Source organism: Sphaerodactylus townsendi, linkage group LG01, assembly GCF_021028975.2.
Source record: "Sphaerodactylus townsendi isolate TG3544 linkage group LG01, MPM_Stown_v2.3, whole genome shotgun sequence".
Lineage (NCBI taxonomy): Eukaryota > Metazoa > Chordata > Lepidosauria > Squamata > Sphaerodactylidae > Sphaerodactylus > Sphaerodactylus townsendi.
In genome coordinates this window covers 5,353,224-5,377,857 of record NC_059425.1, presented here as the reverse complement: position 1 = coordinate 5,377,857, position 24,634 = coordinate 5,353,224, and the positions used below count along the sequence as shown (strand labels likewise).

Sequence of the window (24,634 nt, the reverse complement as noted above, 5' to 3'; positions counted from 1 at the left end):
TGCTGCAGGTTTGGCACACGGTGCCAGCCTTGGTCCCCACTTGGGTCCAGCGAAGCCGGTCTCTTCCTGGTATGCACAGGGAAGGCTCCGCCTGTTGGCCATTCCCACGGGCCGCTTCTCTTCCTCTCTGCCCTCACTCTGAACACATTTATGTACCCAGTGGTCAAAGAGCATGATGGAGCTCCAGCCCTCCCCCCCTGCCTGCCCCTTGCCCTTGGGCAGGGATTGGCTCGCTTGGCTCTTGCTTTAAGTTGCCCAAGGCTGGCCAGTGGAATGGCTGGTGCTACCAGAGGGAAATTTCTGGAAATCTTGAACCATGGAGAAAAAACTTCTTTTCTGGAGGTTTTTTTTTTTTTGACCGGAGGGGGTGGGGTTTGAAATATAGGCAGTACTTAAGTGTCAAACCTAAAGAAATCTTACTGCTTTAACAATGTAAAAATGTATTGTCAAAGACTTTCACGGCCGGATTCAACTGGTTCTGGAGGGTTTTCCGGACTGTGTGGCTGTGGTCTGGTGGATTTTGTTCCTAATGTTTCGCCTGCATCTGTGGCTGGCATCTTCAGAGTATGAGTAACTTGCTTAGCATAAAAAATTTCAATTTTTGACTTATTTACAAACTTTGACAGTTATAAATGCCTTAGTTCTGTACAAGTAAAATTGCAAATATACCCAATTATTGGAGAGGAAACTATAAGCCGATGTTCCCAATGCTGTCTTAGCACAGGTACCATAATTTCTGTGCGCTGGTTAGAGAGTCGAGTGACACTTCTGGAGTTTTCTTTGGAGACTTTGGTGCAGCTTCTGCCTCACCATCCTCTGTGTTTTCTCCTTCCTGCAAGGTAGGGCGGTGAGCTACTTTTTGCCCAGTCCAACGGGTTGCTGTGTCCCAGTGGCTCGAGGGAGAGAGGCAGAGGTCAGCCACAAGTCATCCAAAGGGTAACAGATGGGTCGCAGCCATTGAGCCCCGCGGTCGGTGTCCACGGCATGAGCTCCTCTTGACTTTAAAAGCATTTCACTCATTCTGAATGCAGAAATATTTCATAGAATTTTTCCAGTATGCCCCCCAAGGCCCCACAGAACTTGCCACGAAACACTTAACCTCACTGTTGTCTACTCAAAGGTTGCATACAGTGCTGTGTCTGAGTCCATAAATAGTTTCAGTTAATCTCCATGTTACTCAGTCCTCCGGAAGCATTTTTTGATGAGCAGGGTTGGCCTTGTTTGGTTCACTCCGAAAGGAGAGAAACGGTGGGTTATAACACTCCTCCAACAGCTTCAAGGTTCCCCTTTTATTAATGCAGCGACCACAGAATACAGACATCTTAAAAGTTATTGTCTTGTGATGGGTATTTCAAGTTTGCCACCGGCAGAGCTGGCAGGAATTAATTCTTGATTTTTAAGGCTGGCTGCAGTTTGTTTATTTTTATTATATCTTGTTAAATTTATATGCTGCCCTTTCCCTGTAAGGATCAGGGCGGGTTACAACATAAAATTTAACAATATTATTTATTTATTTATTTACTTACTCCCTCCCTCCCTCCCTCCCTCTCTCAATCTCTCCCAATCTCTCTCTCTCAATCTCCCAATCTATCCCAATCTATCCCAATCTAATCCAATCTATGGGATTTTTATACCGCTCAACCCTCGGAGGGCTCTGGGCGGTGCACAACACAGATTCTACATACAATATATACAAACAAAAACCCCATTAGATTAAAATTTAAATTTAAGAATTTAAAACACAGCGGCAAACTATATAAAACTATAAATACAGCATTCCTATAAAAACAATTTAAAACAGTTAAAACGATTTAAGAACGATTAAATTCAATGTTAGCACCAATTTACGGTTAAAACTGATGCCACAAAAAAGACCTTCCCACCTTCCTCCCCCTCCCCACGAGGCCGAACGAGATGATCTACAACACAGGTGTCAAACTCGAGACCCTCTAGATATTATGGGCTACAGTTCCCATCATTCCCTGCCAGCATCATGCTGGCAGGGGATGATGGGAGCTGTAGTCCATAACATCTGGAGGGCCACGAGTTTGACACCTGTGGTCTACAAGATTTAATCCGGCTGGCTAGATGGAAAGGCCTGGTGGAACTGGCACAACTTACTCCCAGTTTGTGGAGAGGTCGAGTCTGACTTCCGGCATTTCCCCTGCTCTTGCCCTGGGAACGGCAAGTTGCAGGAAAGGGGAGATCTGGCGCCCTACCCCCACCGTTCTCTATGGCTGAGCCTTCCCTGTCATCTGCATGGCCAAGCTTCCTGGTTGTGTTAAGGGGGCCGCCATAGTCCCAAGGTCCCGTGTTTATGCTGTTAGGGTATTGCCTTTTCTTGGAGGACTGAAATGGGAACGTGGGGGGGGGGGGGCGGCGGAGAAGGGAGGGGTGTGCTCCTTTGGCTTTATCTGAAGAGTCCTAGAGAAGCTGAGGCCAGCCACAAGAGCAGGGCGGTGGTGGTGGGGGGGGGGCAGCTGCAAAACCCCCAGGTTGTGTTACGTGGCAGGAGGCCGTGGCTGCCGTGCACCGTGGGTGTGCCTCTTCCCGCCCTTTGCAAGGGGAGTCTGACTCACCCGATCCGCACAGATGCCCTCTTGGCTGCCTGGGGAGGGGTGGGCGGCTAAACAAGGCAGCTCCCCCCCCCCCCGGAGCTGTTTGCGTGGTTCTGGAAAGCAGCCTTCTGCTACTGCCAGCTGCCTGAGAAGAGACGCATCGTTGAACTGGGGGACGTGGGGGTGGGGTGGGGGAGCTCCTGGCTACTTGGGCCTCCTCAGCAGGGCTGTGAAGTGGCTCTCTTGTGCAGATGGGGTGAGGGGTGGTGGAGAAGAGGAGAGCCCCCGTGGAGGCAGCGAGGAGGAGGACACTGGAGGCCGTTGGGCTGCACAGTCACGTCACGTTGCCTTGAGCAGAAAGGGCAGTCCTTCATCTGTGACCGAAGCAGCGGGTTTGGGGGGAAGGACGCTCAGGATTGGGGGGGGGGGGGTCCTGCCAAGTGGCCAAGGGTCTGGCGTGCAAAGTGGGGGCCTCAGAGTGGCAGCTGGACAGACGCCTCCTCTCTTCCTTGGGTGTGATGAGAGGAAGCCAGAGAGGAGATGGGTCGCCTGTCTGCTGAGCTTGTGGTACACAGGGGCCATGGGGAGAGAAAGGGGCTTTGGTCGGGCCCCTGGTGGCTCTGCCAGTTCTGGGTTGGGACGGCAAGAAGAGAGGTGCCCTCCTGCCCAGCAGTAGTCTCCAATCTGGGCCGCGCAGTTGCGCAGTGGCTAAGAGCAGGTGCCCTCTAATCTGGAGGAACCGGGTTTGATTCCCCACTCTGCCACTTGAGCTGTGGAGGCTTATCTGGGGAATTCAGATTAGCCTGTGCACTCCCACACTTGCCAGTTGGGTGACCTTGGGCTAGTCACAGCTCTAAGGAGCTCTCTCAGCCCTGCCCACCTCACAGGGTGTTTATTGTGCGGGGGGGGGAGGGCAAGGAGATTGTCAGCCCCTTTGAGTCTCCTACAGGAGAGAAAGGGGGTATAAATCCAAACTACTCCTCCTCCTCCTCCTCCTCCTTCTCCTCCTTCGTCTTTGTCTTCTCCTTCTCCTCCTCCTCCTCCTTCTTCTTCTTCTTGCTTGCAGGGCGTCTCCAGGGTAAGGGGTGTTGTGAGTAAGCCAGGGGGGAGCTTTCTGTGGCTGGGAGAAGGGAGCAGCTGCGGCTCAGGACCAGCTGAAAAGTTAGTGGCCTGCAAGAATGTCTGCCAGTCCCCCACCCCTGTGGATCTTGGCAGAGCAGTGAGAGCCCTGCTTGCTCTCCTCCTGCAGACACCCCTCTAGTGCGGGAATATTTCTGCTGGCAGCATCCCCAGCGGGGCTTTAAGACCATTTTTCACTCTTTCTAAAAGGGGGGGGGGGGAGGAATTCTAGCAGAGTTTTTTTTCAGTGCTCCCCCAGGAGGAGGAGAGCCGTGGGGTGAGAGGGCACGGGCTAATCTTTTTCGAGAGGACAGCAACTCCGAAGTGTTCTTGTGTGCCCAAAGAGTACAGGCCTTCCTAGCTGTAGCTGTCCTTGCTGCGCTTGTGGGAGCTGCTTCTCGGAACAATGGTCTGGAGCCGGCCCGAGCGGCACAGCTTGTTCCCGCCGGGGGAAGGGGGGGGCTTTCAGAGGGGGAAGAAACATATGCGCGAGCGGTACGGTACATTTCTCTTCTGAAAGAGCCAAGGACGGCCAGAGCGCTGCGTGGCCGCAGAAGCATTGTCTCGGTTGGCGCCACTCTCAGTGACTGACTCTTCTCTCTCTCTCCCCCTTGTTTTTGTCTTGAATTCTCAGGGCGAATTCTCACGAAGCAATATGTCAGAGGCAGGGAGTAGCACAGATGGGAAAACAGAGATACCCAACGGTAAGGGGAGTGCAGGGGCTGCGCTCTTCCTCCAAGGACGCCCGCGGCTGCGGTCAGGAGAGGCCGGCCTGGAGCGCTCTCCCCGCCAGGTGGCTTTGGCTATGCGTCTGCCGGGCTGCGGCGGCCGTTCCGCACAAGGCAGGGGTTGCGAAGGACCTCCCGTGCAGGTCTGGGTGGCGCTCCCTCCTGTCGCTCGTGGGGGAGCTTCTTGGCCTCGTCACAGGGGCCAATAGTTCCTGCTCCCCTTCCCTTTTGCCTAGAAACCACGCTGTGCCCCCCACTGGCTTCTGTAGGGCATTTATTATTATTTAAAACGTTTTTAAGCTGCCTTTCCATCCAGTCAGGGTCCTCAAGGTGCCAAACATTTCTATGCCGGCTTCCTTGAGCCGCTGGCCAGAGCCCGCTTGGGGCCCTGCGATGTCAGATAACGATTGCCGGCCCTGCCGCTCTCCTCAGAGCCCCCTGTTTCCTCCTCCCCCTTTTGGCAGGGGGGGTGTTTGTGCCGGGGAGCCTGGCACCATGGGCAGGGAGCGCAGGGGGTCCTTGTCGGAGCTCTGTCTGAAGAACGGCACCGTTGAGGGCCTCTTTGGACCGCTTGTGCATGGACGTTTTGTTCAGGGGCTACAGTGGAATTGTGAGCGGCAGCGGGTTCGAGTCTTCCCCTTATCAGTCTTTGGCCCCGGGGAGAGATCCGTGGGAACCGCTGCAGCAGCATCCGGCGAAACCACTTGAGGCAGGGGCCAACTCCTGGTCTCCAGCGTGGTGTAGAAGAAAAAGAAGAAGAGTTTGGATTTATATCCCCCCTTTCTCTCCTGCAGGAGACTCAAAGGGGCTGACAATCTCCTTGCCCCTCCCCCCTCACAACAAACACCCTGTGAGGTGGGTGGGGCTGAGAGAGCTCCAAAGAACAGTGACTAGCCCAAGGTCGCCCAGCTGGCGTGTGTGGGAGTGCACAGGCTAATCTGAATTCCCCAGATAAGCCTCCACAGCTCAGGCGGCAGAGCTGGGAATCAAACCCGGTTCCTCCAGATTAGATACCGCAGCTCTTAACCTCCTACGCCACTGCTGTAGTGATTAAGAGCAGGTGCACTCTAATCTGGAGGAATTGGGTTTGATTCCCCGCTCTGCCACTTGAGCTGTGGAGACTTATCTGGTGAACCAGATGTGTTTCCGCACTCCAACACACGCCAGCTGGGCGACCTTGGGCTAGTCACAGTTCTTCGGAGCTCTCAGCCCCACCCACCTCACAGGGTGTTTGTTGTGGGCGGCGGAAGGGAAAGGGGTTTGTAAGCCCCTTTGAGTCTCCTTACAGGAGAGAAAAGGGGGGGGGGTGTAAATCGAAACTCTTCTTCTTTTTCTTCCTGTGGTGTGGATTCCCTTCGTCCCCAGAGCGAACTGGCAAAACGGTGCTGGCAGCACAGCCTCGCCGGGCCACTGATCCTCTGCTGCATGGCCTCTTTTCTCAAATCCTTTGGGGTGCCAAGATTCCCTGCGTGTGCCTGGGCTCCCAGTCCAGTTCTGTGCATGTTGGCAAACGTGAGGCCCCCGTGCCCCCCCCCAAATGGACGGAAGAGCCTGATTCTCTTGCCCTTCTGGACACCGATGCAAACGGAGATCTTTCTGTCTTGTCGGCTTCATCGGCGGGACTGGAAGAAGTGGGCTTTCGGGAGCCGGTGGTCTGGTAGATCTTGTTCCTAACGTTTTGTGTAACAGACTTCCTTCTGTGATACACCTCTGAAGATGCCAGCCACAGATGCAGGCGAAACGTTAGGAACAAGATCCACCAGACCACGGCCACGCAGCCCGGAAAACCCACAACAACCAGAGATTTTTCTGTCCTCAACTTTGGGGAAGAAAAAATTGCCAGACTGAGCTTTGGGTGGCAAAATGTGGCTTGGAGACAGATCTCTGGGAGGGGAGGAGCTACAGTTTTGGAGGGGGTCTCTGCCCCATGGGGTGGGTCAGATGCTGAAGCCGCCCCGGGGGAAGCTGAGCCAGGTGGGCCCGAGTGGGGCTCCAGGGGCCGTGGGGATGAGTAATGGCCAAGCTCTTGCAGTCCCTGATGGTGGCTGCACGAGCGCTGGAGGCAAAGGGCGCTGCCTGGGCACGCCGGGCCCAGTGGGAATCTGCCCAGGGCCCTGAAGGGCCAGTCAGGCCCCCTCTTGTGTGCCAGCTGGGGCTGGAGCCTCAAACCTCCCCCCCCCCATGGCCAAAGCAGTGGCTCCCCCCACGTACCCAGAAAGCAGGCCTGGAGCCATTGGCCGGGAGGAAGGAAGGGGTCCTGCCGCCGGCGGCTGAGAGCCCTGTGAGAACGGGGCGGGTCGTCACTGGCTGCCTTGTGGTTTTGTGCTGCCCAGGAAGCTTGTCCAGTAGCCCAGAGGAAATGTCTGGTGCCACCGAGGGGCAGGAGTCTTCCTCCGGCGTGGAAGTGGGGGCTTCCGACCTCAGCCTGAGCCTCACCGGGGACGAGGGGGCCCCCAACCGCGCCTACCCGGAGAGCTCCGCGGAGGAGAAGGACTCCGACAGCATGGACGATACCGGCCACTACTCCATCACGGAGGAGAGCCGGACCTACGATCGCTCTCACTCGGACGAGGAGGAGGAAGAGGAGGAGGAGGAGGAGGAAGAGGAGGACCTCGAAGTAGAGGTGCAGCATTCCCACCGGCGAGTGCAGCGCAGCGCCTCGACCGACCGACCTCGACGCGACGCAGCGGCCCTGGAGGGACTGGATGGCCTCGGAGGCGACGGCTCCTGGCGCTGCCGCACTGGCGAGCCGGGCGGGCCCTGCGGGAGAGGGAGCTGGGCTGCAGCTCCCGCTTCCTGCACGAGGCCTGCGGGGCCCGGGTCTTCGTGCAGCGTCCGCCTGCAGTACGGCCTGGAGTGCCACAGCGGCTGCGTGAACACCTTGCACTTTAACCAGCGCGGATCGTGGCTGGCGAGCGGCAGCGACGACCGGAAGGTGGTGGTTTGGGACTGGGTCCGCAGGAAGCCGGTGCTGGAATTTGAGAGCGGCCATAAGAGCAACGTGTTCCAGGTGAGTGGAGAGAGATGGCAGCCCTCCCTGTCATTCCTTCAGGTCTGTGCAACCATCTGGAGGAGGGGGGGCCTGATGGGTCACAGTGGGAGCTTCTGTTGCAGGGGTCTGCAACCCACGGCTCTCCAGATGTCGATGGACTACAAATCCCATCAGCCCCTGCCATGCCAATTGGCCATGCTAATAATCAAGGCAGGTGTACAACAGGTACTGTCACAAATATTACACCCATACGTACTCCAACTCACTAGGTGAATATCATTTCAACATTATCGTCTAGATAGGCTTTTAGACAGTGCTGGGGTGGAGTCAGCAGTTGTGGTCCATATTGGCACCAACGACATTGGGAAATGTAGCCGGGAGGTTCTGGAAGCTAAACTTAGGCTGCTAGGAAACAGGTTGAAGTCCAGGACCTCCAAGGTGGCATTCTCAGAAATGCTACCCGCCCCATCGCCAAGGGGAGGCGAAAGCAGCTTAAAGACCATGGGAGATACAGTGGGTCTCCCAAATGGCGCGGATGAGAAGGTGGTGTATGGAGGCAGAGGGTTTCAGGATTTGTCAGGAACCTTTGGGGAACCTTTTGGGACAAGGCGGAGGCCTGTACAAGCGGTACGGGCTTCATCTTAAATCCAAAGAGGAACTCAGGCATTGCTGGCAGCCAACATTAAAAAAAGGTGGCAGGAACCAGCTTTTAAACTGATCACTGGGGAAAGCTCTACAGGAGCTTCGAGGTGACTTCGGTTCGAATACAGTATCTATGGGGATGCAGACAGAGAGGGGGAGGTTTTTTCTAAATCCAACCACATACAAGCTTATGGAACATAGCAATGTGCCAAATGTGACAAAAGGAGATGAGTGTCTACAAAAGACTTGGAGGGTAAAGGCCATTACAAATCCCAGGTTAAGGACAGAGATAGGAGTATACAGGTGTTCCCCATGCTGGCAATAAAATAGAAGCTATCTCGACCTAAAATGGGGAGCTAGGAGTACCATGAGTTTTAGAAGGAGGGACTTTAATATAAAGTGGGCATTACAGAGATATGGTGGAACGAGGGAGAACCAGTGGGATGCTGTTATACCAGGCTAAGCAGGCTCTATAGGAAGAGGATAGGACAGGGAAGAGCAAAGTGTGGAGCTGGGTGCCCCTTTACATCATCAAAGAGAGCATAGTATCACATAAAAATATGACAATGCAGTAGAGCTTGGTTCCCCTACAGAAATTCACTGTGGGATATCAATACCAGGTGTGAAGGACATTAATATTAGGAATATATTTAATCGTCCCTCCAGACCAGAAAAGATGCACTGCAGAAGGATTCGGAGATGGAAAAAAAGCAAATTAGAAGAGGGGCCAACAAAAACAAAATGTATAGTGAAGTAATGGGTGAAGGTTTTAACTATCCCCATATAAACCGGAGAAAAATGCGGTTCAGGTCATAGTGGGCGATGAGAGAGCATTCCTGGATATGCTAAATGACTGTGGCTTAGAGCAGATGGTTGTGGAAAACCAACCAGGGAGGACCGATCTAACGGCAATCTAGACCTGGTGGTGGAAGTCAGTGTTGTTGAGTCGATAGGGAACAGCGACCACAATGTTGTCAGATTCAGCATCTCAGCATACCGCGGCAACTACTAATGTAGTTACATGGACGCTCTTCAGAAAGGGTTTCAAAGATGCGAGGGATATGCGGCGGGAAGCTGAAAGGGAAAATCAAGAGAGTCAAAACTGTCCAGGATGCTTGGAGGTTATTTAAAAACACAGTAATAAAAGCTCAGCTGGAATGTGTTCCACAGGTTAGAAAAGGCAGCACCCAGTCCAAAAGAAAGCCACCATGGTTAGCTAACAAGAGAGGTTGAGGAAATTATCAGAAAAGAAAATGTCTTTTGAAAATGGAAGTCCAGCTTCTGGCTGGATGAAGAATAAGAGGGAACACAAATGGTGGCAAAGAGAAGCAAGTTAGGCTTTCGTAAGGGAGGCAAAAAAAGGATTATGAGGAACGATGGCTTAACATCAAGACCAGCAACAATCGTCGTTCTTCAAGTACATCAAAAGCAGGTGAAGCCAGCAAGGGAAGCTTTATATTCGCGATGACAAAGGAACAAAGGTGTGCTAAAGATGGCAGGAGATTGCAGGAGAAGCTGAATGAATTCTTTGCATCTGTCTTCACCCAAGAGGAGGTGAGGAACATTCCTGCACCTGAACCAAGTTTACAGGAGGCTTAACGAGGAACTAGCGAAGATAGTGGTAGACAAGGAAGAAGTTCTGGCAGCCATTGATAAACTAAATGTTACCAAATCCCCTGGCCCAGATTGGCATTCACACCCAAGAGTTCTTAAAGAGCTCAAGCATGAAATTGCTGATCTTCTCACTTTAATATGCAACTTATCCCTGAAATCAGGCTCCATCCCTGAAGACTGGAAGATGGCTAATGACACACCACTCTTTAAGAAAGGTTCTAGGGGACCCGAAATTACAGGCCAGTCAGTTTGACATCTGTTCCTGGTAAATTAGTAGAATCTATCATTAAAGATAAAAATTATAAAACATAGAAAGCAAGACTCGCTGAGAAAGAGTCAGCATGGCTTTGCAGAGGCAAATCCTGTCTTACAAACTTACTAGAGTTCTTTGAGGGTGTAAACAGGCATGTGGACAGGGGTGAACCGGGTGGACATTGTCTACTGATTTCCAAAAGGCTTTTGACAAAGTTCCTCACCAGAGACTGCTGAGAAAACTCGTTAATGAAGGAATAAGGGAAGTCCTATGGATTAAAAAACTGGTTGAGAAACAGAAAACAAAGAGTAAGTGTAAATGGGAAGTTCTCACAATGGAGAGATGTCGGAGTGGTGTCCCCAAGGATCCGCTTTGGGACCAGTGCTCTTTAACCTATTCATAAAATGACCTGGAAGTAGGTGGGTAGCGTGCAGGCTAAGTTTGCAGATGATACCAAATTATGTAGGGTGGTGAGAACCAATAAAGCGATTGCGGTTGAGCTCCAAGCGAATCTGATAAATTAGGTGAGTGGGCTCAGAAATGGCAATGCAGTTCAATGTAGCAAAATGTAAAGTGATGCACACAGGGCAAAAAAATCCAAACTTCACATACGACGCCACAGGGTCAGTGCTATCAGTCACATGACCAGGAAAGGGATTTGTAGGCGTCTTAGTTGATAGTTCCATGGGAATGTCAACTCAATGCATGGCAGCTGTGAAAAGGCAAACTCTATGCTGGGGATCATTAGGAAAGGAATTGATAATAAAACTGCAAAGATTGTCATGCCCTTTATAAAGCAGTGGTGCGACCGCACTTGAGCACTGGGTCCAGTTCTGGTCACCGATCTCAAAAAAGGATATTGAAGAGATAGAAAAGTGCAGAGAAGGGCAACAAGGATGATTGAGGACTGGATAATCTTCCCTATGAGGAGAGGCTGCAGCGTTTGGGACTCTTTAGTTTGGAGAGGAGGCTATTGAGGGGGATATGATTGAAGTCTACAAAATTATGCATGGGCAGAAAATGCTGACGAGAGAAATTTCCTTTCACAATACCAGAACCAGGGCAATCCATTGAAAATGCTGGGGAAGAATTAGGACTAATAAAGGAAACACTTCTTCACTCAACGCAGATTGGTGTTTGGAATAATGCTGCCACAGGAGGTGGTGATGGCCACTAACCTGGATAGCTTTAAAAGGGCTTGGACAGATTTTGTGGAGGAGAAGTCAATTTATGGCTACCAATCTTGATCCTCTGAGATTGCAAATGCCTTAACAGACCAGGTGATCGGGAGCAACAGCCGCAGAAGGCCATTGCGTTCACATCCTACATGTGAGCTCCCAAAGGCACCTGGTGGGCCACTGCATGGTGCAGTAAGGAGAGCTGGACTAGATGGACTTTGGTCTGATCCAGCTGGCTTGTTCTTATGTTCTTATTATGTTCTTATCTTTCTATCACAAACATACAAACACATTTTGGGTAAGTACACAGTCAGGTATGGCTATAAAACCTCTAGATTAGGTTTTTATTTCGGCAGTCCTTTGTCAAGCCAATCTGAAATGTACAAATACAAGTGTTAATATATAAAAGTCTATCTAATCCTTTCATTTTCATATACTAACAAAACCCAAAGAACCCTCCCATATGCACTTACAATTGTTGTACAAAGTATTCTTTTTCCTTGCTCCTCTAGGAGCACAACTGTTTTTTCTTACGCTATATTCACCCCTAGAGTGAAACAGAATTCACAGAGGATTCATATGTCATTTGAATATACTGAGCTGAGTGGAAAGATAAAATCTATTGTAGCCAAATATTGGAGTACGCATGGGTGTAATATTTGTGACAGTACCAATTGGCCATGCTGGCAGGGGCTGATGGGAATTGTAGTCCATCAACATCTGGAGAGCCGCAGGTTGCAGACCCCTGCAATAGGGAGAAAATGCTGTTGGATCACGGCCATACAACCTGGAAACCCCACAACACCCCAGTGATTCTGGCCGTGAAAGCCTTTGACAATACATAAATGTCTCCGTTTCCTATAAGAAAAATTGCAAGTAAATGTGAGGGGGAGTTGCGTTCTGCAGCCCCTGAGGCTCTCGTTGCCCACGCGTGGTTAATTTTTGCAATCTGAGAGGGAGGAAAAATTAAAGATGGAAAACAAATAGATTAGTTAACAAAAGAAAATATTTGGACAGAAGCTCTAGGAGAGAGTCACACTAGACTAGACAGACTACCTGCCTAATTGCTTATTAAATTAAAAAAATGCTTAAATTGTTCTTCAAAACACACACACTATATATAAATAGCACTCCCTAAATTTTAAATTGCATTTAATTGTTTTTCTACTGTACATTTGGAAGCTTTTCTCCTTCAACAAGAGAAAAAGTTGCATATCTTTGTTCGCATTGCACCCTTTTTGCGCGGAAGCGTTTGAAGGTGCTGGCCAGTATTGGCTACAGGTGTCCCGGCTGGCGAGCCAGGAATGGTGTTTTTTGTTCGAATATTTCACTATCCTCTTTGTCCGACATCTATGGTATTAGCTGCCAGCCGAGATGCAGGTGAAACGCCAGAGAAAAATGCTATCGGAACACGCCGCTGCTGAGCCCTCGAAAACCCCACAAAATACTCCAGTTTTTTTTTTATGCTTCTCTAAATTTTCCCATTTTTTCAACTGAAAAAAAATTTAAGTGCTCAGGGAAAACCTCTTTCCACCTTTTTCTCTCTGTGTGTGTTTCTAAAACTCCATGCATTGAGAGCAAGCAAAACTTTGCTTTACTCCAAAAAAGAATGTTTCGTGAGAGTGCCCCCCCCCCCATTTCCATTTTCTCTATTGGAAAGATCAAAAGCAAGGACAGAGGGGGCATTTTGTTCTTGGCCTCCCCATCTCTTCTTTGGTCGCCCCTTAGAAGTCCCTGAGCAGAAGCCACAAAGGGGCGTCTGTCCTCACGGTTGTGTCGTGGTCCTTCCTCGGGAGCCAAAATGGCAACACGTTGCCCCCCTCCCTTGGAACAGGAAGCTAGCGTGGAGGGGGCGCTCGCCAACCGGCTGCTTCCGAGGCTGACGTTTGTTCCTCTTCTCCCAGGCGAAATTCCTCCCCAACAGCGGAGACTCGACCATCGCCATGTGCGCCTCAATGCCAGGTGGGTGGTTGAGCTGCCACCCAGTGCTGCAAGCAGCTCACAAGCGGGTGGCCTAGGGCATTGGCCAAGACACAAAGTGAGTCCTCGGCAGCCAGCGGGGAGAGGGTCCATGGGGGGGAGGGGGCTTCTAGCGGCTGTACTTCCACACTGCCTGCCTGCCTGCCTGCCTATCGAGCTGCTCTGCCACTGTGTGGCGCCGGAATGAGCCGACACTCACACAAAATGCTTCGGCACTGAACCGTACCAACTCACAGTTTCCTTCTCTGTGTAAAGTGATAGGTACAAAAGCCAAAACGTTTGTGGACGGGTGTGGGTGGGTGGGGGAGGTTTCCACCTGGTGTCATCCAGAAAACAGGATTAGTTCTGGGGTGAGGGGGGAGCCAGAGTGAGAGCAGCCTTCCTGGAGCCTTCCTCCCAAATAAACAGGAACCCTTTAGGGGCACACAAACCAGATGGGAGTTGGAAGGGTGTGAATCTGCGGGCCCTTCGCAACAGCCTTGCATTTCCTGCATCCAGCAGGGCCGGAGCTGGAAGAGTGGCCCTAAGACAGCCTGCCACAGAGGAGTTTTCACTGCCCCCTCCCCCACAGGGTGTGTCCCTTCAGCAAGCCCGGGGCACTCTGTGGCTTCCCTTGGGGTCCCTTTTGCTCGCCCCCACCCCAGAGGGAGTTTTGGCCAGAGGGGTTCTTTGGAGCCCCTGCGCTCACCCTCTTGCCTGCCCGCCTGTCTTCCAGCTGGCCCTTGAGCCGGATTCTCCGTGCACTTTCCTGTCTGCTGGCGAAGATGCCGTCGTCTTCACCATTGACCTGAGACAAGACCGGCCTGCTTCGTAAGTGATGGTTGGGGCTGTTTGTGGGCCAGGGGGTCCCCTGCGCCCCCCCCCCCCGCCTGTGGATGATTGCACCGCTGCAGTGGGTGGGGGGCTAGGAGCAGTAGCAGCACCCTGGCCCCCAGTTTCCACTCTGGGCTCGTGGTGGCCCCAACTGCCTTCCTGGGGGGGGGGGGAGGTCAAGAGAGTCTTTGTGCCTTGGTGACTAGAGCGGCCTCCCTGAAGCAGTGCATCTCAGAATTCACGTCTTCCCCAGTATCCAGAGTCTCCAAGTGTTGGGTGGGCTGTGTGTTTTTCTGTGGGGGTGCTGGGGGGCTTTGCCCCCGAGTTCTCTGGGCGGCTCCTGGCTGCCTCTCCTTCTGGCCGGGCCGTGTGCTGAGGTTTCCTTCTCCCCAGTGTGGGTGGGAGTGTCAGAGGCGGCCTGCGAGGGGTCTGGGGGGCCCGTGGAGCTGCCGAGCACCAGCTCCTGCCTTCCTTTGTGCTTCCTTGTAGGAAACTGGTGGTGACGAAAGAGAAGGAGAAGAAGGTGGGCCTCTACACCATCTACGTGAACCCCTCCAACACGCACCAGTTTGCTGTGGGGGGCAGAGATGAATACGTCCGGTGAGCTGGGGCCTTTGGCGGGGGGGGGGGGGCAGAAACAGTCCCAGATGGTTCCCTCTGTTGTTTGGTGATGAGCCTGGGAAACCTGCAAGCAGAACGGGCCACGCTGGGGGAAGAGGAGGATCCAAAGGGATTTTTTGGAGCCAATTCTAGTTGCCTGGCATGGGCGGCAGGGGGCGGGGGGAGAACAGGGGCTGTGCTGGGGAGCTTTGCACTCGCTACGAATGGGAGGCACAAACCAGGTCCTCTGGCAGGACAGCTCTCACAGGGATCTGGTTTTGCCTCCTTTGCGGGATTGTGTGGTGGTTCCCTGCAGTACCCAAGTCCAGAGGGCCCTTCCCATCCTTGGGGAACTTATTTCGGGGGGCAGCTGCACCGAGAGCTCCCTGTGTGTGTTCCTGCAGTGTACTGTGCCTTGAGTGGCCCTGGAAAACCTCCCTACTTCCTCCTGCTAAGGGGAGCATATACAGATCTTCCCAGATCATCTTCTCTCTCTCCCCCCCCGAGCCCTGGAGGAGGAGCCCCCAAACCTCCTGTCTCTCTTTCTCTGTCCAAGCATCAGTTGCTGAATGCAATTCAGACTCTCATTTCTGCACTTTTATGGTGCGGTGCCGTCCCGCCTCTTCTGTGCCCCTGAGGGGGGGACCTTCTCCTGGACCAGGGCAGACGGCTCGGCTCCCCCTGGCTCTTCTGTGCTCACCGCTCTGCTTGGCTGGGGGTGTGCGCTCGTGTCTCCGTCAGGGGAGGAAGGTATCCTGGAGTGGGCCGGGCCCTCCTTCCCTCCCTCCCTCCTTGAGGCTGAGCGAACATAATGGAGATGCCCCAGGCCGTGTCCTCCCTTGTTCTGCATCGGGCACACTTCCACAGCTTTCTGCGAACAACAGCTGGAAGAGTGAGGAGAAGAAGAACGGGCAGCGCAAGAGGCCAGGCCAAAAGAAGCCCCCACCGGGGCTCAGCTGAGCTATCAAGACGTCTGCTTCCTGAGTGTGCGCCCAGGTCAAGGGGATGGACAGGAGCCCTCCAGGATCCCCACGTGGACCTCGGCTGAGACATGACCGTCCCAAGAGGCCGTTACTGCCCTGCAGCAGTAGCTGCTTTGGAGGAAGAGTTGCTGGAGCCGCTCTGTGTCCCGCTGGGTTCAGGCCTCTACAGGTGGCCAGAGAGACCCCCAGACCTCCTCCCTCCCTTGGAACATAAGAACATAAGAACAAGCCAGCTGGATCAGACCAAAGTCCATCTAGTCCAGTTCTCTGCTACTCGCAGTGGCCCACCAGGTGCCTTTGGGAGCTCACATGTAGGATGTGAAAGCAATGGCCTTCTGCGGCTGTTGCTCCCGATCACCTGTTCTGTTAAGGCATTTGCAATCTCAGATCAAAGAGGATCAAGATTGGTAGCCATAAATTGACTTCTCCTCCACAAATCTGTCCAAGCCCCTTTTAAAGCTATCCAGGTTAGTGGCCATCACCACCTCCTGTGGCAGCATATTCCAAACACCAATCACACGTTGCGTGAAGAAGTGTTTCCTTTTATTAGTCCTAATTCTTCCCCAGCATTTCTTCAACGGATGTCCCCTGTTCTAGTATTGTGAGAAAGAGAGAAAAATTTCTCTGTCAACATTCTACCCCATGCATAATTTTGTAGACTTCAATCATATCCCTCAGCCTCCTTCTCCAAACTAAAGAGTCCCAAACGCTGCAGCCTCTCCTCATAGGGAAGGTGCTCCAGTCCCTCAATCATCCTTGTTGCCCTTCTCTGCACTTTTTCTATCTCCTCAATATCCTTTTTTTGAGATGCGGCGACCAGAACTGGACACAGTACTCCTGCGCGGCCGCGACCAATGCTTTATATAAGGGCATGACAATCTTTGCAGTTTTTATTATCAATTCCTTTCCTAATGATCCCCAGCATAGAGTTTGCCTTTTTTACAGCTGCCATGCATTGAGTTGACATTCCCATGGAACTATCAACTAAGACGCCTAAATCCCTTTCCTGGTCTGTGACTGATAGCACTGACCCCAGTAGCGTGTATGTGAAGTTTGGATTTTTTGCCCCTATGTGCATCACTTTACATTTTGGGGCATTGAACTGGATTTGCCATTTCTGAGCCAACTCACCTAATTTATCAAGGTCTGCTTGGAGCTCTTCGCAATCCTTTGTGGTTCTCACCACCCTACATAATTTGGTATCATCTGCAAACTTGGCCACCACGCTACCCACCTCTACTTCCAGGTCATTTATGAATAGGTTAAAGAGCACTGGTCCCAAAACGGATCCTTGGGGGACACCACTCCCGACATCTCTCCATTGTGAGAACTTCCCATTTACACCCACTCTTTGTTTCCTGTTTCTCAACCAGTTTTTAATCCATAGGAGGACTTCCCCTCTTATTCCTTCATTGCTGAGTTTTCTCAACAGTCTCTGGTGAGAAACTTTGTCAAAAGCCTTTTGGAAATCCAAGTAGACAATGTCCACGGGTTCACCCCTGTCCACATGCCTGTTTACACCCTCAAAGAACTCTAGTAAGTTTGTAAGACAGGATTTGCCTCTGCAAAAGCCATGCTGACTCTTTCTCAGCAGGTCTTGCTTTTCTACATGTTTTATAATTGTATCTTTAATGATAGATTCTACTAATTTACCAGGAACAGATGTCAAAACTGACTGGCCTGTAATTTCGGGTCCCCTAGATCCTTTCTTAAAGATTGGTGTGACATTGGCCATCTTCCAGTCTTCAGGGATGGAGCCTGATTTCAGGGATAAGTTGCATATTAAAGTGAGAAGATCAGCAATTTCATGCTTGAGCTCTTTAAGAACTCTTGGGTGAATGCAATCTGGGCCAGGGGATTTGGTAACATTCAGTTTATCAATGGCTGCCAGAACTTCTTCCTTGTCTACCACTATCTTCGCTAGTTCCCTCGGATTAAGCCTCCAAGAAGCTTGGTTCAGGTGCAGGAATGTTCCTCACCTCCTCTTAGGTGAAGACAGATGCAAAGAATTCATTCAGCTTCTCTGCAATCTCCCTGCCATCTTAGCACACCCTTTGTTCCTTTGTCATCTAACGTGGGCCTACCGCTTCCTTTGCTGGCTTCCTGCTTTTGATGTACTTGAAGAACTGTTTGTTGCTGGTCTTGATGTTCGCGCAGCCATGCTCTCATAATCTTTTGCCTCCTTACAGCTAACTTGCTTCTCTTTTGCCACCATTTGTGTTCCCTCTCATATTCTTCATCAGCCAAACTGGACTTCCATTTTCGAAAAGACATTTTCTTTTTTCTGATAATTTCCTCAACCTCTCTTGTTAACCATGGTGGCTTTTGGACTGGGTGCTGCCTTTTCTAACCTGTGGAGACACATTCCAGCTGAGCTTTTATTACTGTGTTTTAAATAACCTCAAGCATCCTGGACAGTTTTGACTCTCTTGATTTTCCCTTTCAGCTTCCCAAGACTATCCCCTCATCTTTGAGAGAAATTTCCCTTTCTGAAGCGGTAATGTAACTACATTAGTAGTTGCCACTTGTTCGCATGCTGAGATACTGAATCTGACAGCATTGTGGTCGCTTTTCCCTATCGGCTCAACAACACTGACTTCCTGCACCAGGTCCTGGGTCCCACATAGAATTAGATCTAGGATCACCTCTCCCCTGGTTGGTTCCACAACCATCTGCTCTAAGCCACAGTCATTTAGCATATCCAGGAATGCTCTCTCCTTACTATGACCTGAACATGCATTTTTTCCAGTTTATATGGGGATAGTTAAAATCACCCATTACCACTACATTTTGTTTTGTTGGCCTCTCTAATTTCTTTTTTTCCATCTCAGAATCCTCTTGTGCACTTTTGGTCTGGGGGGCGATAATATATTCTAATATTAAACTGTCCTTCAGACCTGGTATTGATATCCATTAGGTGATTCTGTAGGGGAACCAGCTCCCTTTGCATTGTCTATTTTATGTGATACTATGCCCTTTGATGTAAAGGGCAACTCCACCCCCAATGCGCCCTGTGCTATCCTTCCTATAGAGCCTGTTGCCTGGTATAACAGCATCCCACTGGTTCTCCTCATTCCACCATGTCTCTGTAATGCCCACTATATCAAAGTCCTCCTTCAAAACTCTGTACTCTAGCTCCCCCATTTTAGGTCGAATGCTTCTACTTGGAGTTCTCCAAGATGGTGGCAACGAGACTTCTTACGCGGGGGGCAGCCCAGGCCGGCGGAGGAAGGCCTGCCCCTCCCAGGGCTCCCTCTGACCCTCCCCTCCCTCCAGGAATTTTTGGTTGCACATCCCTGCCCCTCTTACGTCTGCTGCTGGATTGCTGGCAAGGTCGCTAAGGATGTTGGTCGCTGGAGGGGAAAAAACCAGAATTACGGACTGGGTGTGTGTGTGTGTGTCCTGATCATGTCTGCCTTGCTCCTCCGCCTCCTCTGAGAGATTTAAAAGGAGCTCAGAGACCCACCGCAGGCTTCCTCTGACAAGGCTGACTCCTCTGCTCCAGATGTGGGGAGAAGTCAGCAGTGGGGACTCCCGGGGTCAGTCCTGGGGCCGGTGGACGGGGTCTGGAGGAGGTGAGCTCAGGAGTGACCCAAGTTTGCAGAGCACTCAAAATTATCTGTGGTGGTGAAAGCACCGGCTGCTGCCTGTGGAGAACGCCGATGGGGTTGAGGGGGCAACAGCATGATGGCACATGGGAGTTTTTATGTGTGTTTTAAAAAAATTATTTAATAACATGTGACGCCCTTCTTTCTGTTACAAAACCCATGTCCAAACAAGTAGAAAAACATCTTCGTAATATTGTCCAATTGTAATATTGTCCAAATATTGACTGCCTTAAAGCGGAGGTCTCCGCATGACAGTTCCCAAAGGCCGCACGGGCTCCTCTGGTTTGAGACGGTCCCAGTATTGTACAAATAGGAGCCATCTTTGTATGAATAATTTCTGTGCGCGTCAGACCCGTGCTGACAAGCGTCAGGTGAGCGCGTTGCCCCAAATACTCCCACGCTCAACACACGCAGGCTAATGGGGTCTGCGCGGGATGTGATCAAGTGGGGAGCCGGCCTTGGGCTTCTGAAGGTGGTGTGTTCTATGAAAGTGCCAACCCGGGGTGGGGGAGGCCGCCCCTGGGCTGGGGATTATGAGGAGAGGGGTTGAAAATAAGGCAGCCGATGCTGTAATCCCCCTGTATAGATAGATCTGTGGTGTGGCCTCATTTGGAAAATTCCGCACAGTTGGAGTCACTGTCTCTTAAACAGGGCACTGCAGAGCTGGAGAGAGGGAGCAGCCGAGGGGATTTGGGGAGGGGCTGGAGGTTGAATCATCTCCCCCCCAGGAGAGGAGGCTGAAGAATCTGGGGCTCCCCAGTTTTAAGGGGGTGGGGGGAGGACGTGAGAGCTGGGTGCGAAATTATGCACAGGGTGGACCGAGAGGGCTTTCCCCCTCTCTCCCCAAATTCTGGACCACGGGAGCCCCCCATTAAGGTGATAGACGGGAGCATCAGGACAGACGAAAGGGAAGACATTTTTTTCCACGCAGCAAGTGGTTAGAATTTGCTGCCACGGGACCTAGTGATGGCCTCTCGCATGCACAGCTTTAAAAGGGTATTAGATTGATGGAGGGTGGCCAGCCTATGGTGCTCCAGATGTTCGTGGACTACAATTCCCATCAGCCCCTGCCAGCATGGCCAACCCTGGATCATACGGTGACTCAAGAGAACCTCCTCGTTCAGAGGCAGCCTGAGTCCCAGTACTGGGAGGCAACCTCAGGAGAAGGCCTCGGCCTCTCTGGCCTATCTCTGGCCCTCTAGGGTAGCTGGCTGGCTACTGTGAGACGGGAAGCTGGACCAGTTGGACGGCTGGCTGCACCTCAGAGACTCTAGCAGTTCCTCCAGAGCCACAAACGCATGGGCTGCGCTTGCTCCACGGCGCCCCCTGTGGCCATAGGATGTCTCCTCACTCTGCCTGATGCTCCCCTTCAGTCTGAAGACAAGGACTCCGGAATGGTGGGAGAAGAAGGAGTCTTTTCATGCAACACCAGCCTCCACTGGGCTCTTCCAGCCACAGGACGTCTCTGGCCTCCTAACATCAGCTTCTGCTGGCTCCCAATTTCCCCCTGAGACGCTGCTCCAACCCCGGGGCCACCTCAAGTGAGGCTGGTTCTGGGGGCTTCTCGGGCCGGCATCTGTCGTTCCATCTCCTGATTCCTTTGAGGAAGGCCTGAAGAGTGAGTCAGGAGGAGTCAGGAGGCCTTCACCCTCTCCCTTCTGCTGTGAAGACTCAGCACTCCCCTCGACAGGCGCCCCTGAAACGACAGCCCTTCTCTTGGGCACGGTGCTTTCCAGGGCCGACGGCCAGGCGCTTGGGGGCCCTGCAGATGGACAGGGCGAGTTCTCTTCCGGCAAGGCTATTTCTGAAGCCTCTGCGGCGCCCGCCGGGGCCAGCTCACCTGCATCGACCTTCTCTAGAGCTCTGGTCCTTTGAGCTCCTGCAGAGCCCTGGGACAAGCCCTGCGAGATACAAGACTAGAGCCAGGGGGCATCCACTGAAAATGCTGGGGGGAAGAATTAGGACTAATAAAAGGAAACGCTTCTTCACACAACGTGTGATTGGTGTTTGGAACATGCTGCCACAGGAGGTGGTGATGGCCACTCACCTGGATAGCTTTAAAAGGGGCTTGGACAGATTGATGGAGGAGAAGTCGATCTATGGCGACCAATCTTGATCCTCCTTGATCTGAGGTTGCAAATGCCTTAACAGACCAGGTGCTCGGGAGCAGCAGCAGCAGCAGGCCGTTGCGTTCACCTCCTGCATGGGAGCCCCCAAAGGCACCTGGTGGGCCACTGCGAGGAGCAGAGAGCTGGACTAGATGGACTCTGGTCTGATCCAGCAGGCTCGTTCTTGTGTTCTTATGAGAAATCACATCCCAGAATAGTAGGGAGTATGCTTTTACTGGAAGCTTGGCTGGGAGTGGAAGCCCTGCAAAGACCGTCTGCATGGCCTTCAGGGGGGCCACAACCCATCCTGGGGTGCTTTCCATTTCAGTGACGAGAAGAGATTCTTGGGGCAAACCCAGTGTCCCATTCTGGCCCCCAGAGCCCCCCGTTCTGTGGACCTTGTGCTGGAGCGTCTGCCTGTGCCTGGCGCTGAAGAATGTGTTTGTGTGTGGGGGGGTACCATTAGGGGAAGGGCCCCTTCTTGGCAGGCCTGTCGTCGGGGGGGGGGGGGTTGCGTGCCTTCGGCTTGGCTGCGTGGGGCTCTCTCTGGGCTGTTTCCCGGCTGCAGCCCTTGCTGCCCTCCTGATGTTCCTGAGCTGGGGAACCAAACCCACGGCTCCCTCATGGAGTCAGCCCGGTGTAGCGGTTAAGAAGAAGAAGAAGAAGAGTTGGATTTATATCTCCCCTTTCTCTCCTGCAGGAGACTCAAAGGGGCTGACAATCTCCTTGCCCTTCCCCCCTCACAACAAACACCCTGTGAGGTGGGTGGGGCTGAGAGAGCTCTGAGAAGCTGTGACTAGCCCAAGGTCACCCAGCTGGCATGTGTGGGAGTGTACAGGCTAACCTGAATTCCCCAGATAAGCCTCCGCAGCTCAGGCGGCAGAGCGGGGAATCAAACCCGGTTCCTCCAGATCAGAGTGCACCTGCTCTTAGCCACTGCTCTTAGCCACTACGCCACTGCTGCTCCCACTCCTCCACCTGAGCAGGTGGACTCTGATCTGGAGAACTGGGTTTGACTCCCCACTCCTCCACCTGAGTGGCCGAGGCTTATCTGGTGAGCTGGATTCACTCCCCACTCCTCCCCATGAAGCCTGCTTGGCCGGTCCCAGTTCTCTCCGGACTCTCTCAGTCTCTCCTGTCCTCACGAGGTGTCTGTTGTGGGGAGAGGGAAGGAAGGAGTTTGTGAGCCGCTTTGAGGCTTCTTGCAGGACAGAGGGGGGGGGGGGTATAAATCCAGACTCTTCTTGGCTCTGGACCCCTGGCCCAACACCGCTGCCGCCTCCCCCTCGGAGGGCCCCCTGGCGCTGGGTCGTGCTGTCAGAAGCGTTTGATGCAGAGGTGGGATCCAGCCGGTTCTCACAGGTTCCCGAGAGTAGGTTACTAATTATTTGTGTGTGCCGAGAGGGGGTGACTAATGGGTGATTTTGCCACGTGATTTTTGCCTTAGTTCCGCCCCTCCTCTCAGCAGTAGCGCGCAGGACTTGAAGCAGTCTAGCAGGAGGTGCACCGGCGTGCGTGGCAGCCTGCGCCTGCGTGCATTCGTTTCCTGCCCAAGGACCGGCGCAGCGGCTGCGTTCTTGCCACAGCCCCGCCCAGGAATGCTCCGCCCCGGGATGTCCAGCCACGCCCCGTCATGCCCCGCCCAGCCCCATTGGCGCTACGCCACAGTTTGAATCCCACCACCATGGGAACCTGTTACTAAAATGTTTGGATCCCACCACTGGTTTGATGTGTGGTTTGTTGCCCTCTGCGGAGTGGGGGTCGGGTGTGGGCCTTCAGACCTGACTCGCCTGTTTGTCTCGATGCAGGATTTACGACCAGCGGAAGATCAGTGAGAACGAGAGCCAGGGGGTGCTGAAGAAGTTCTGCCCTCCCCACTTGGTAAGGAGCCCTCCTTCCTTCCTTCCTTCCTCCCTCCCTCCCTGGGGCCCTCCCCCCCTCTCCTCCCGCTTGGCCTTGAGGAGGGAGACAGGTGACGAGGGAGGGGAGTGTGGGAGGCAGGATCCAGTCCAGCCATGGCCCTGGCCCAGGCTACCTTGCAGGGTCGTCAGGAGGGCAGGGAGGGAAGCCCATAGCAGAGGCCGAGGTTCGCCTTCCTCCCTTGGCGGAGGGAGCTTCCTGTGGCTCAGCTGGTTCCGGCTTGGGTGAAGATCCACACTACCACTTCTCCTTGGGGAGGCAACAACACCCCCGCCCAGCCAGACTGCAAAGCCCTCGCTGCTGAGCGGCAGGCGCTCGTCTGAGGCGTTCTGTGTGCTTCTTTGCCCAGGTGAGCAGCGAGTCCAAAGCCAACATCACCTGCCTGGTGTACAGCTACGATGGGTCGGGTAGGTGCATGGGCTGGGGCTGGCGGGGTGGGGGGTTTCTGCGGAGGCCACTTGGGGCTTGCCTGCTCTTGGAGTGAGAGGGGTGTGCGTGCGTGCGTGCGTGCGTGCCTTCATATTCTGCCCCCCTCCCCTCTGGCCAAAAATCAGTTGTTGGCGTAAGTCGCAAGGCTGGCGGAGCTTTCCCAGCAGGGCTGGCTTCTGCCGCCGCGGGTGAGCCAGCCAGCCTTCCTAGAAGAGCCCCCCTGCCGAGAGAGCTGTGGGCCGCCCCTGCTGGGGACGCTGTTCTCTGCCCTCTTGCAAGGGAAGGATGTCTGTGCGCGGCCGGGGTGGGGGTGGGGGTGGGGGTGGGGTGCTTGAAGGTTCCTGCATGTTGTTGCAGAACTCCTGGCCAGCTACAACGATGAAGACATCTATCTCTTCAACACCTCCCACAGCGATGGCGCAGAATACATCAAGAGATACAAGGGGCATCGGAATAGCGCCACAGGTACAGAGGAAGCATGCCCGTTCTCACACACACACACACACACACCCCGGAAGCTGGTGCTTTGCCTTTCTACCTGGACAGGTGAAGGCCAGCGGTTGGCTTCAGGCAGGCTGGGTGCAGGTGGCAGGAGGGTCGGTCGGCCTGGCTGAAACCAGGCACCTGGAACGGTGGAAGCTCCTACTCCCACCTGGCCAGAGGGGGCAGCAGCAGCCGGCACTCGGGGGCTCTTCCAGGGTGGTCTGGTTCCCTTTCTGCCCCCTGATGATAGCCCCCCCCCCCCCCGTAATGGCTCCCAGAGGACCTTGACCACACTGAATGGGCATGAATCTGAAACAAAACATTTTTGTCCCGCTGCTGTCTCCTAGTGAGGGCTCACAAGGGCAGCCACCAGTTGGAATGGCCAAGTAGAAGCAACAGTCTCAAATGCCAGCCAGCAGACCCCTTCCTGAGTCTTTGGGGGCTCACCTGATGCCTTGGTTTTCACTGGAGCACAGCTTCCCCTGTTCTGGGGAGTGAATGCCAGAGTCCGGGAGGGGGGGTGCCCTGAGGGAAAGGTTCTTGCCTCCCCCCCATGCCCAGCCTCCAGGTCTCCCGTGCCTCTGCCGGTGGCCTCTCCCGGCTGTCTCACAAGAGCCATATCGCTT

At 53.2% G+C, this 24,634-nt stretch overlaps 1 protein-coding gene across 1 annotated transcript in view; it reads left to right on the top strand.

The window, feature by feature from the left end:
- DCAF8 (DDB1 and CUL4 associated factor 8) overlaps positions 1 to 24,634 on the top strand; it is a 50,704-nt gene that overhangs the window by 23,621 nt on the left and 2,449 nt on the right. The window contains 13 exon segments of the mRNA XM_048485647.1: positions 4,312 to 4,381; positions 6,739 to 7,057; positions 7,059 to 7,131; positions 7,133 to 7,239; positions 7,241 to 7,415; positions 12,989 to 13,035; positions 13,037 to 13,073; positions 13,075 to 13,122; positions 13,780 to 13,874; positions 14,367 to 14,477; positions 22,985 to 23,057; positions 23,446 to 23,503; positions 23,883 to 23,990. Coding sequence (XP_048341604.1) covers positions 4,312 to 4,381; positions 6,739 to 7,057; positions 7,059 to 7,131; positions 7,133 to 7,239; positions 7,241 to 7,415; positions 12,989 to 13,035; positions 13,037 to 13,073; positions 13,075 to 13,122; positions 13,780 to 13,874; positions 14,367 to 14,477; positions 22,985 to 23,057; positions 23,446 to 23,503; positions 23,883 to 23,990 — 1,321 coding nt within the window.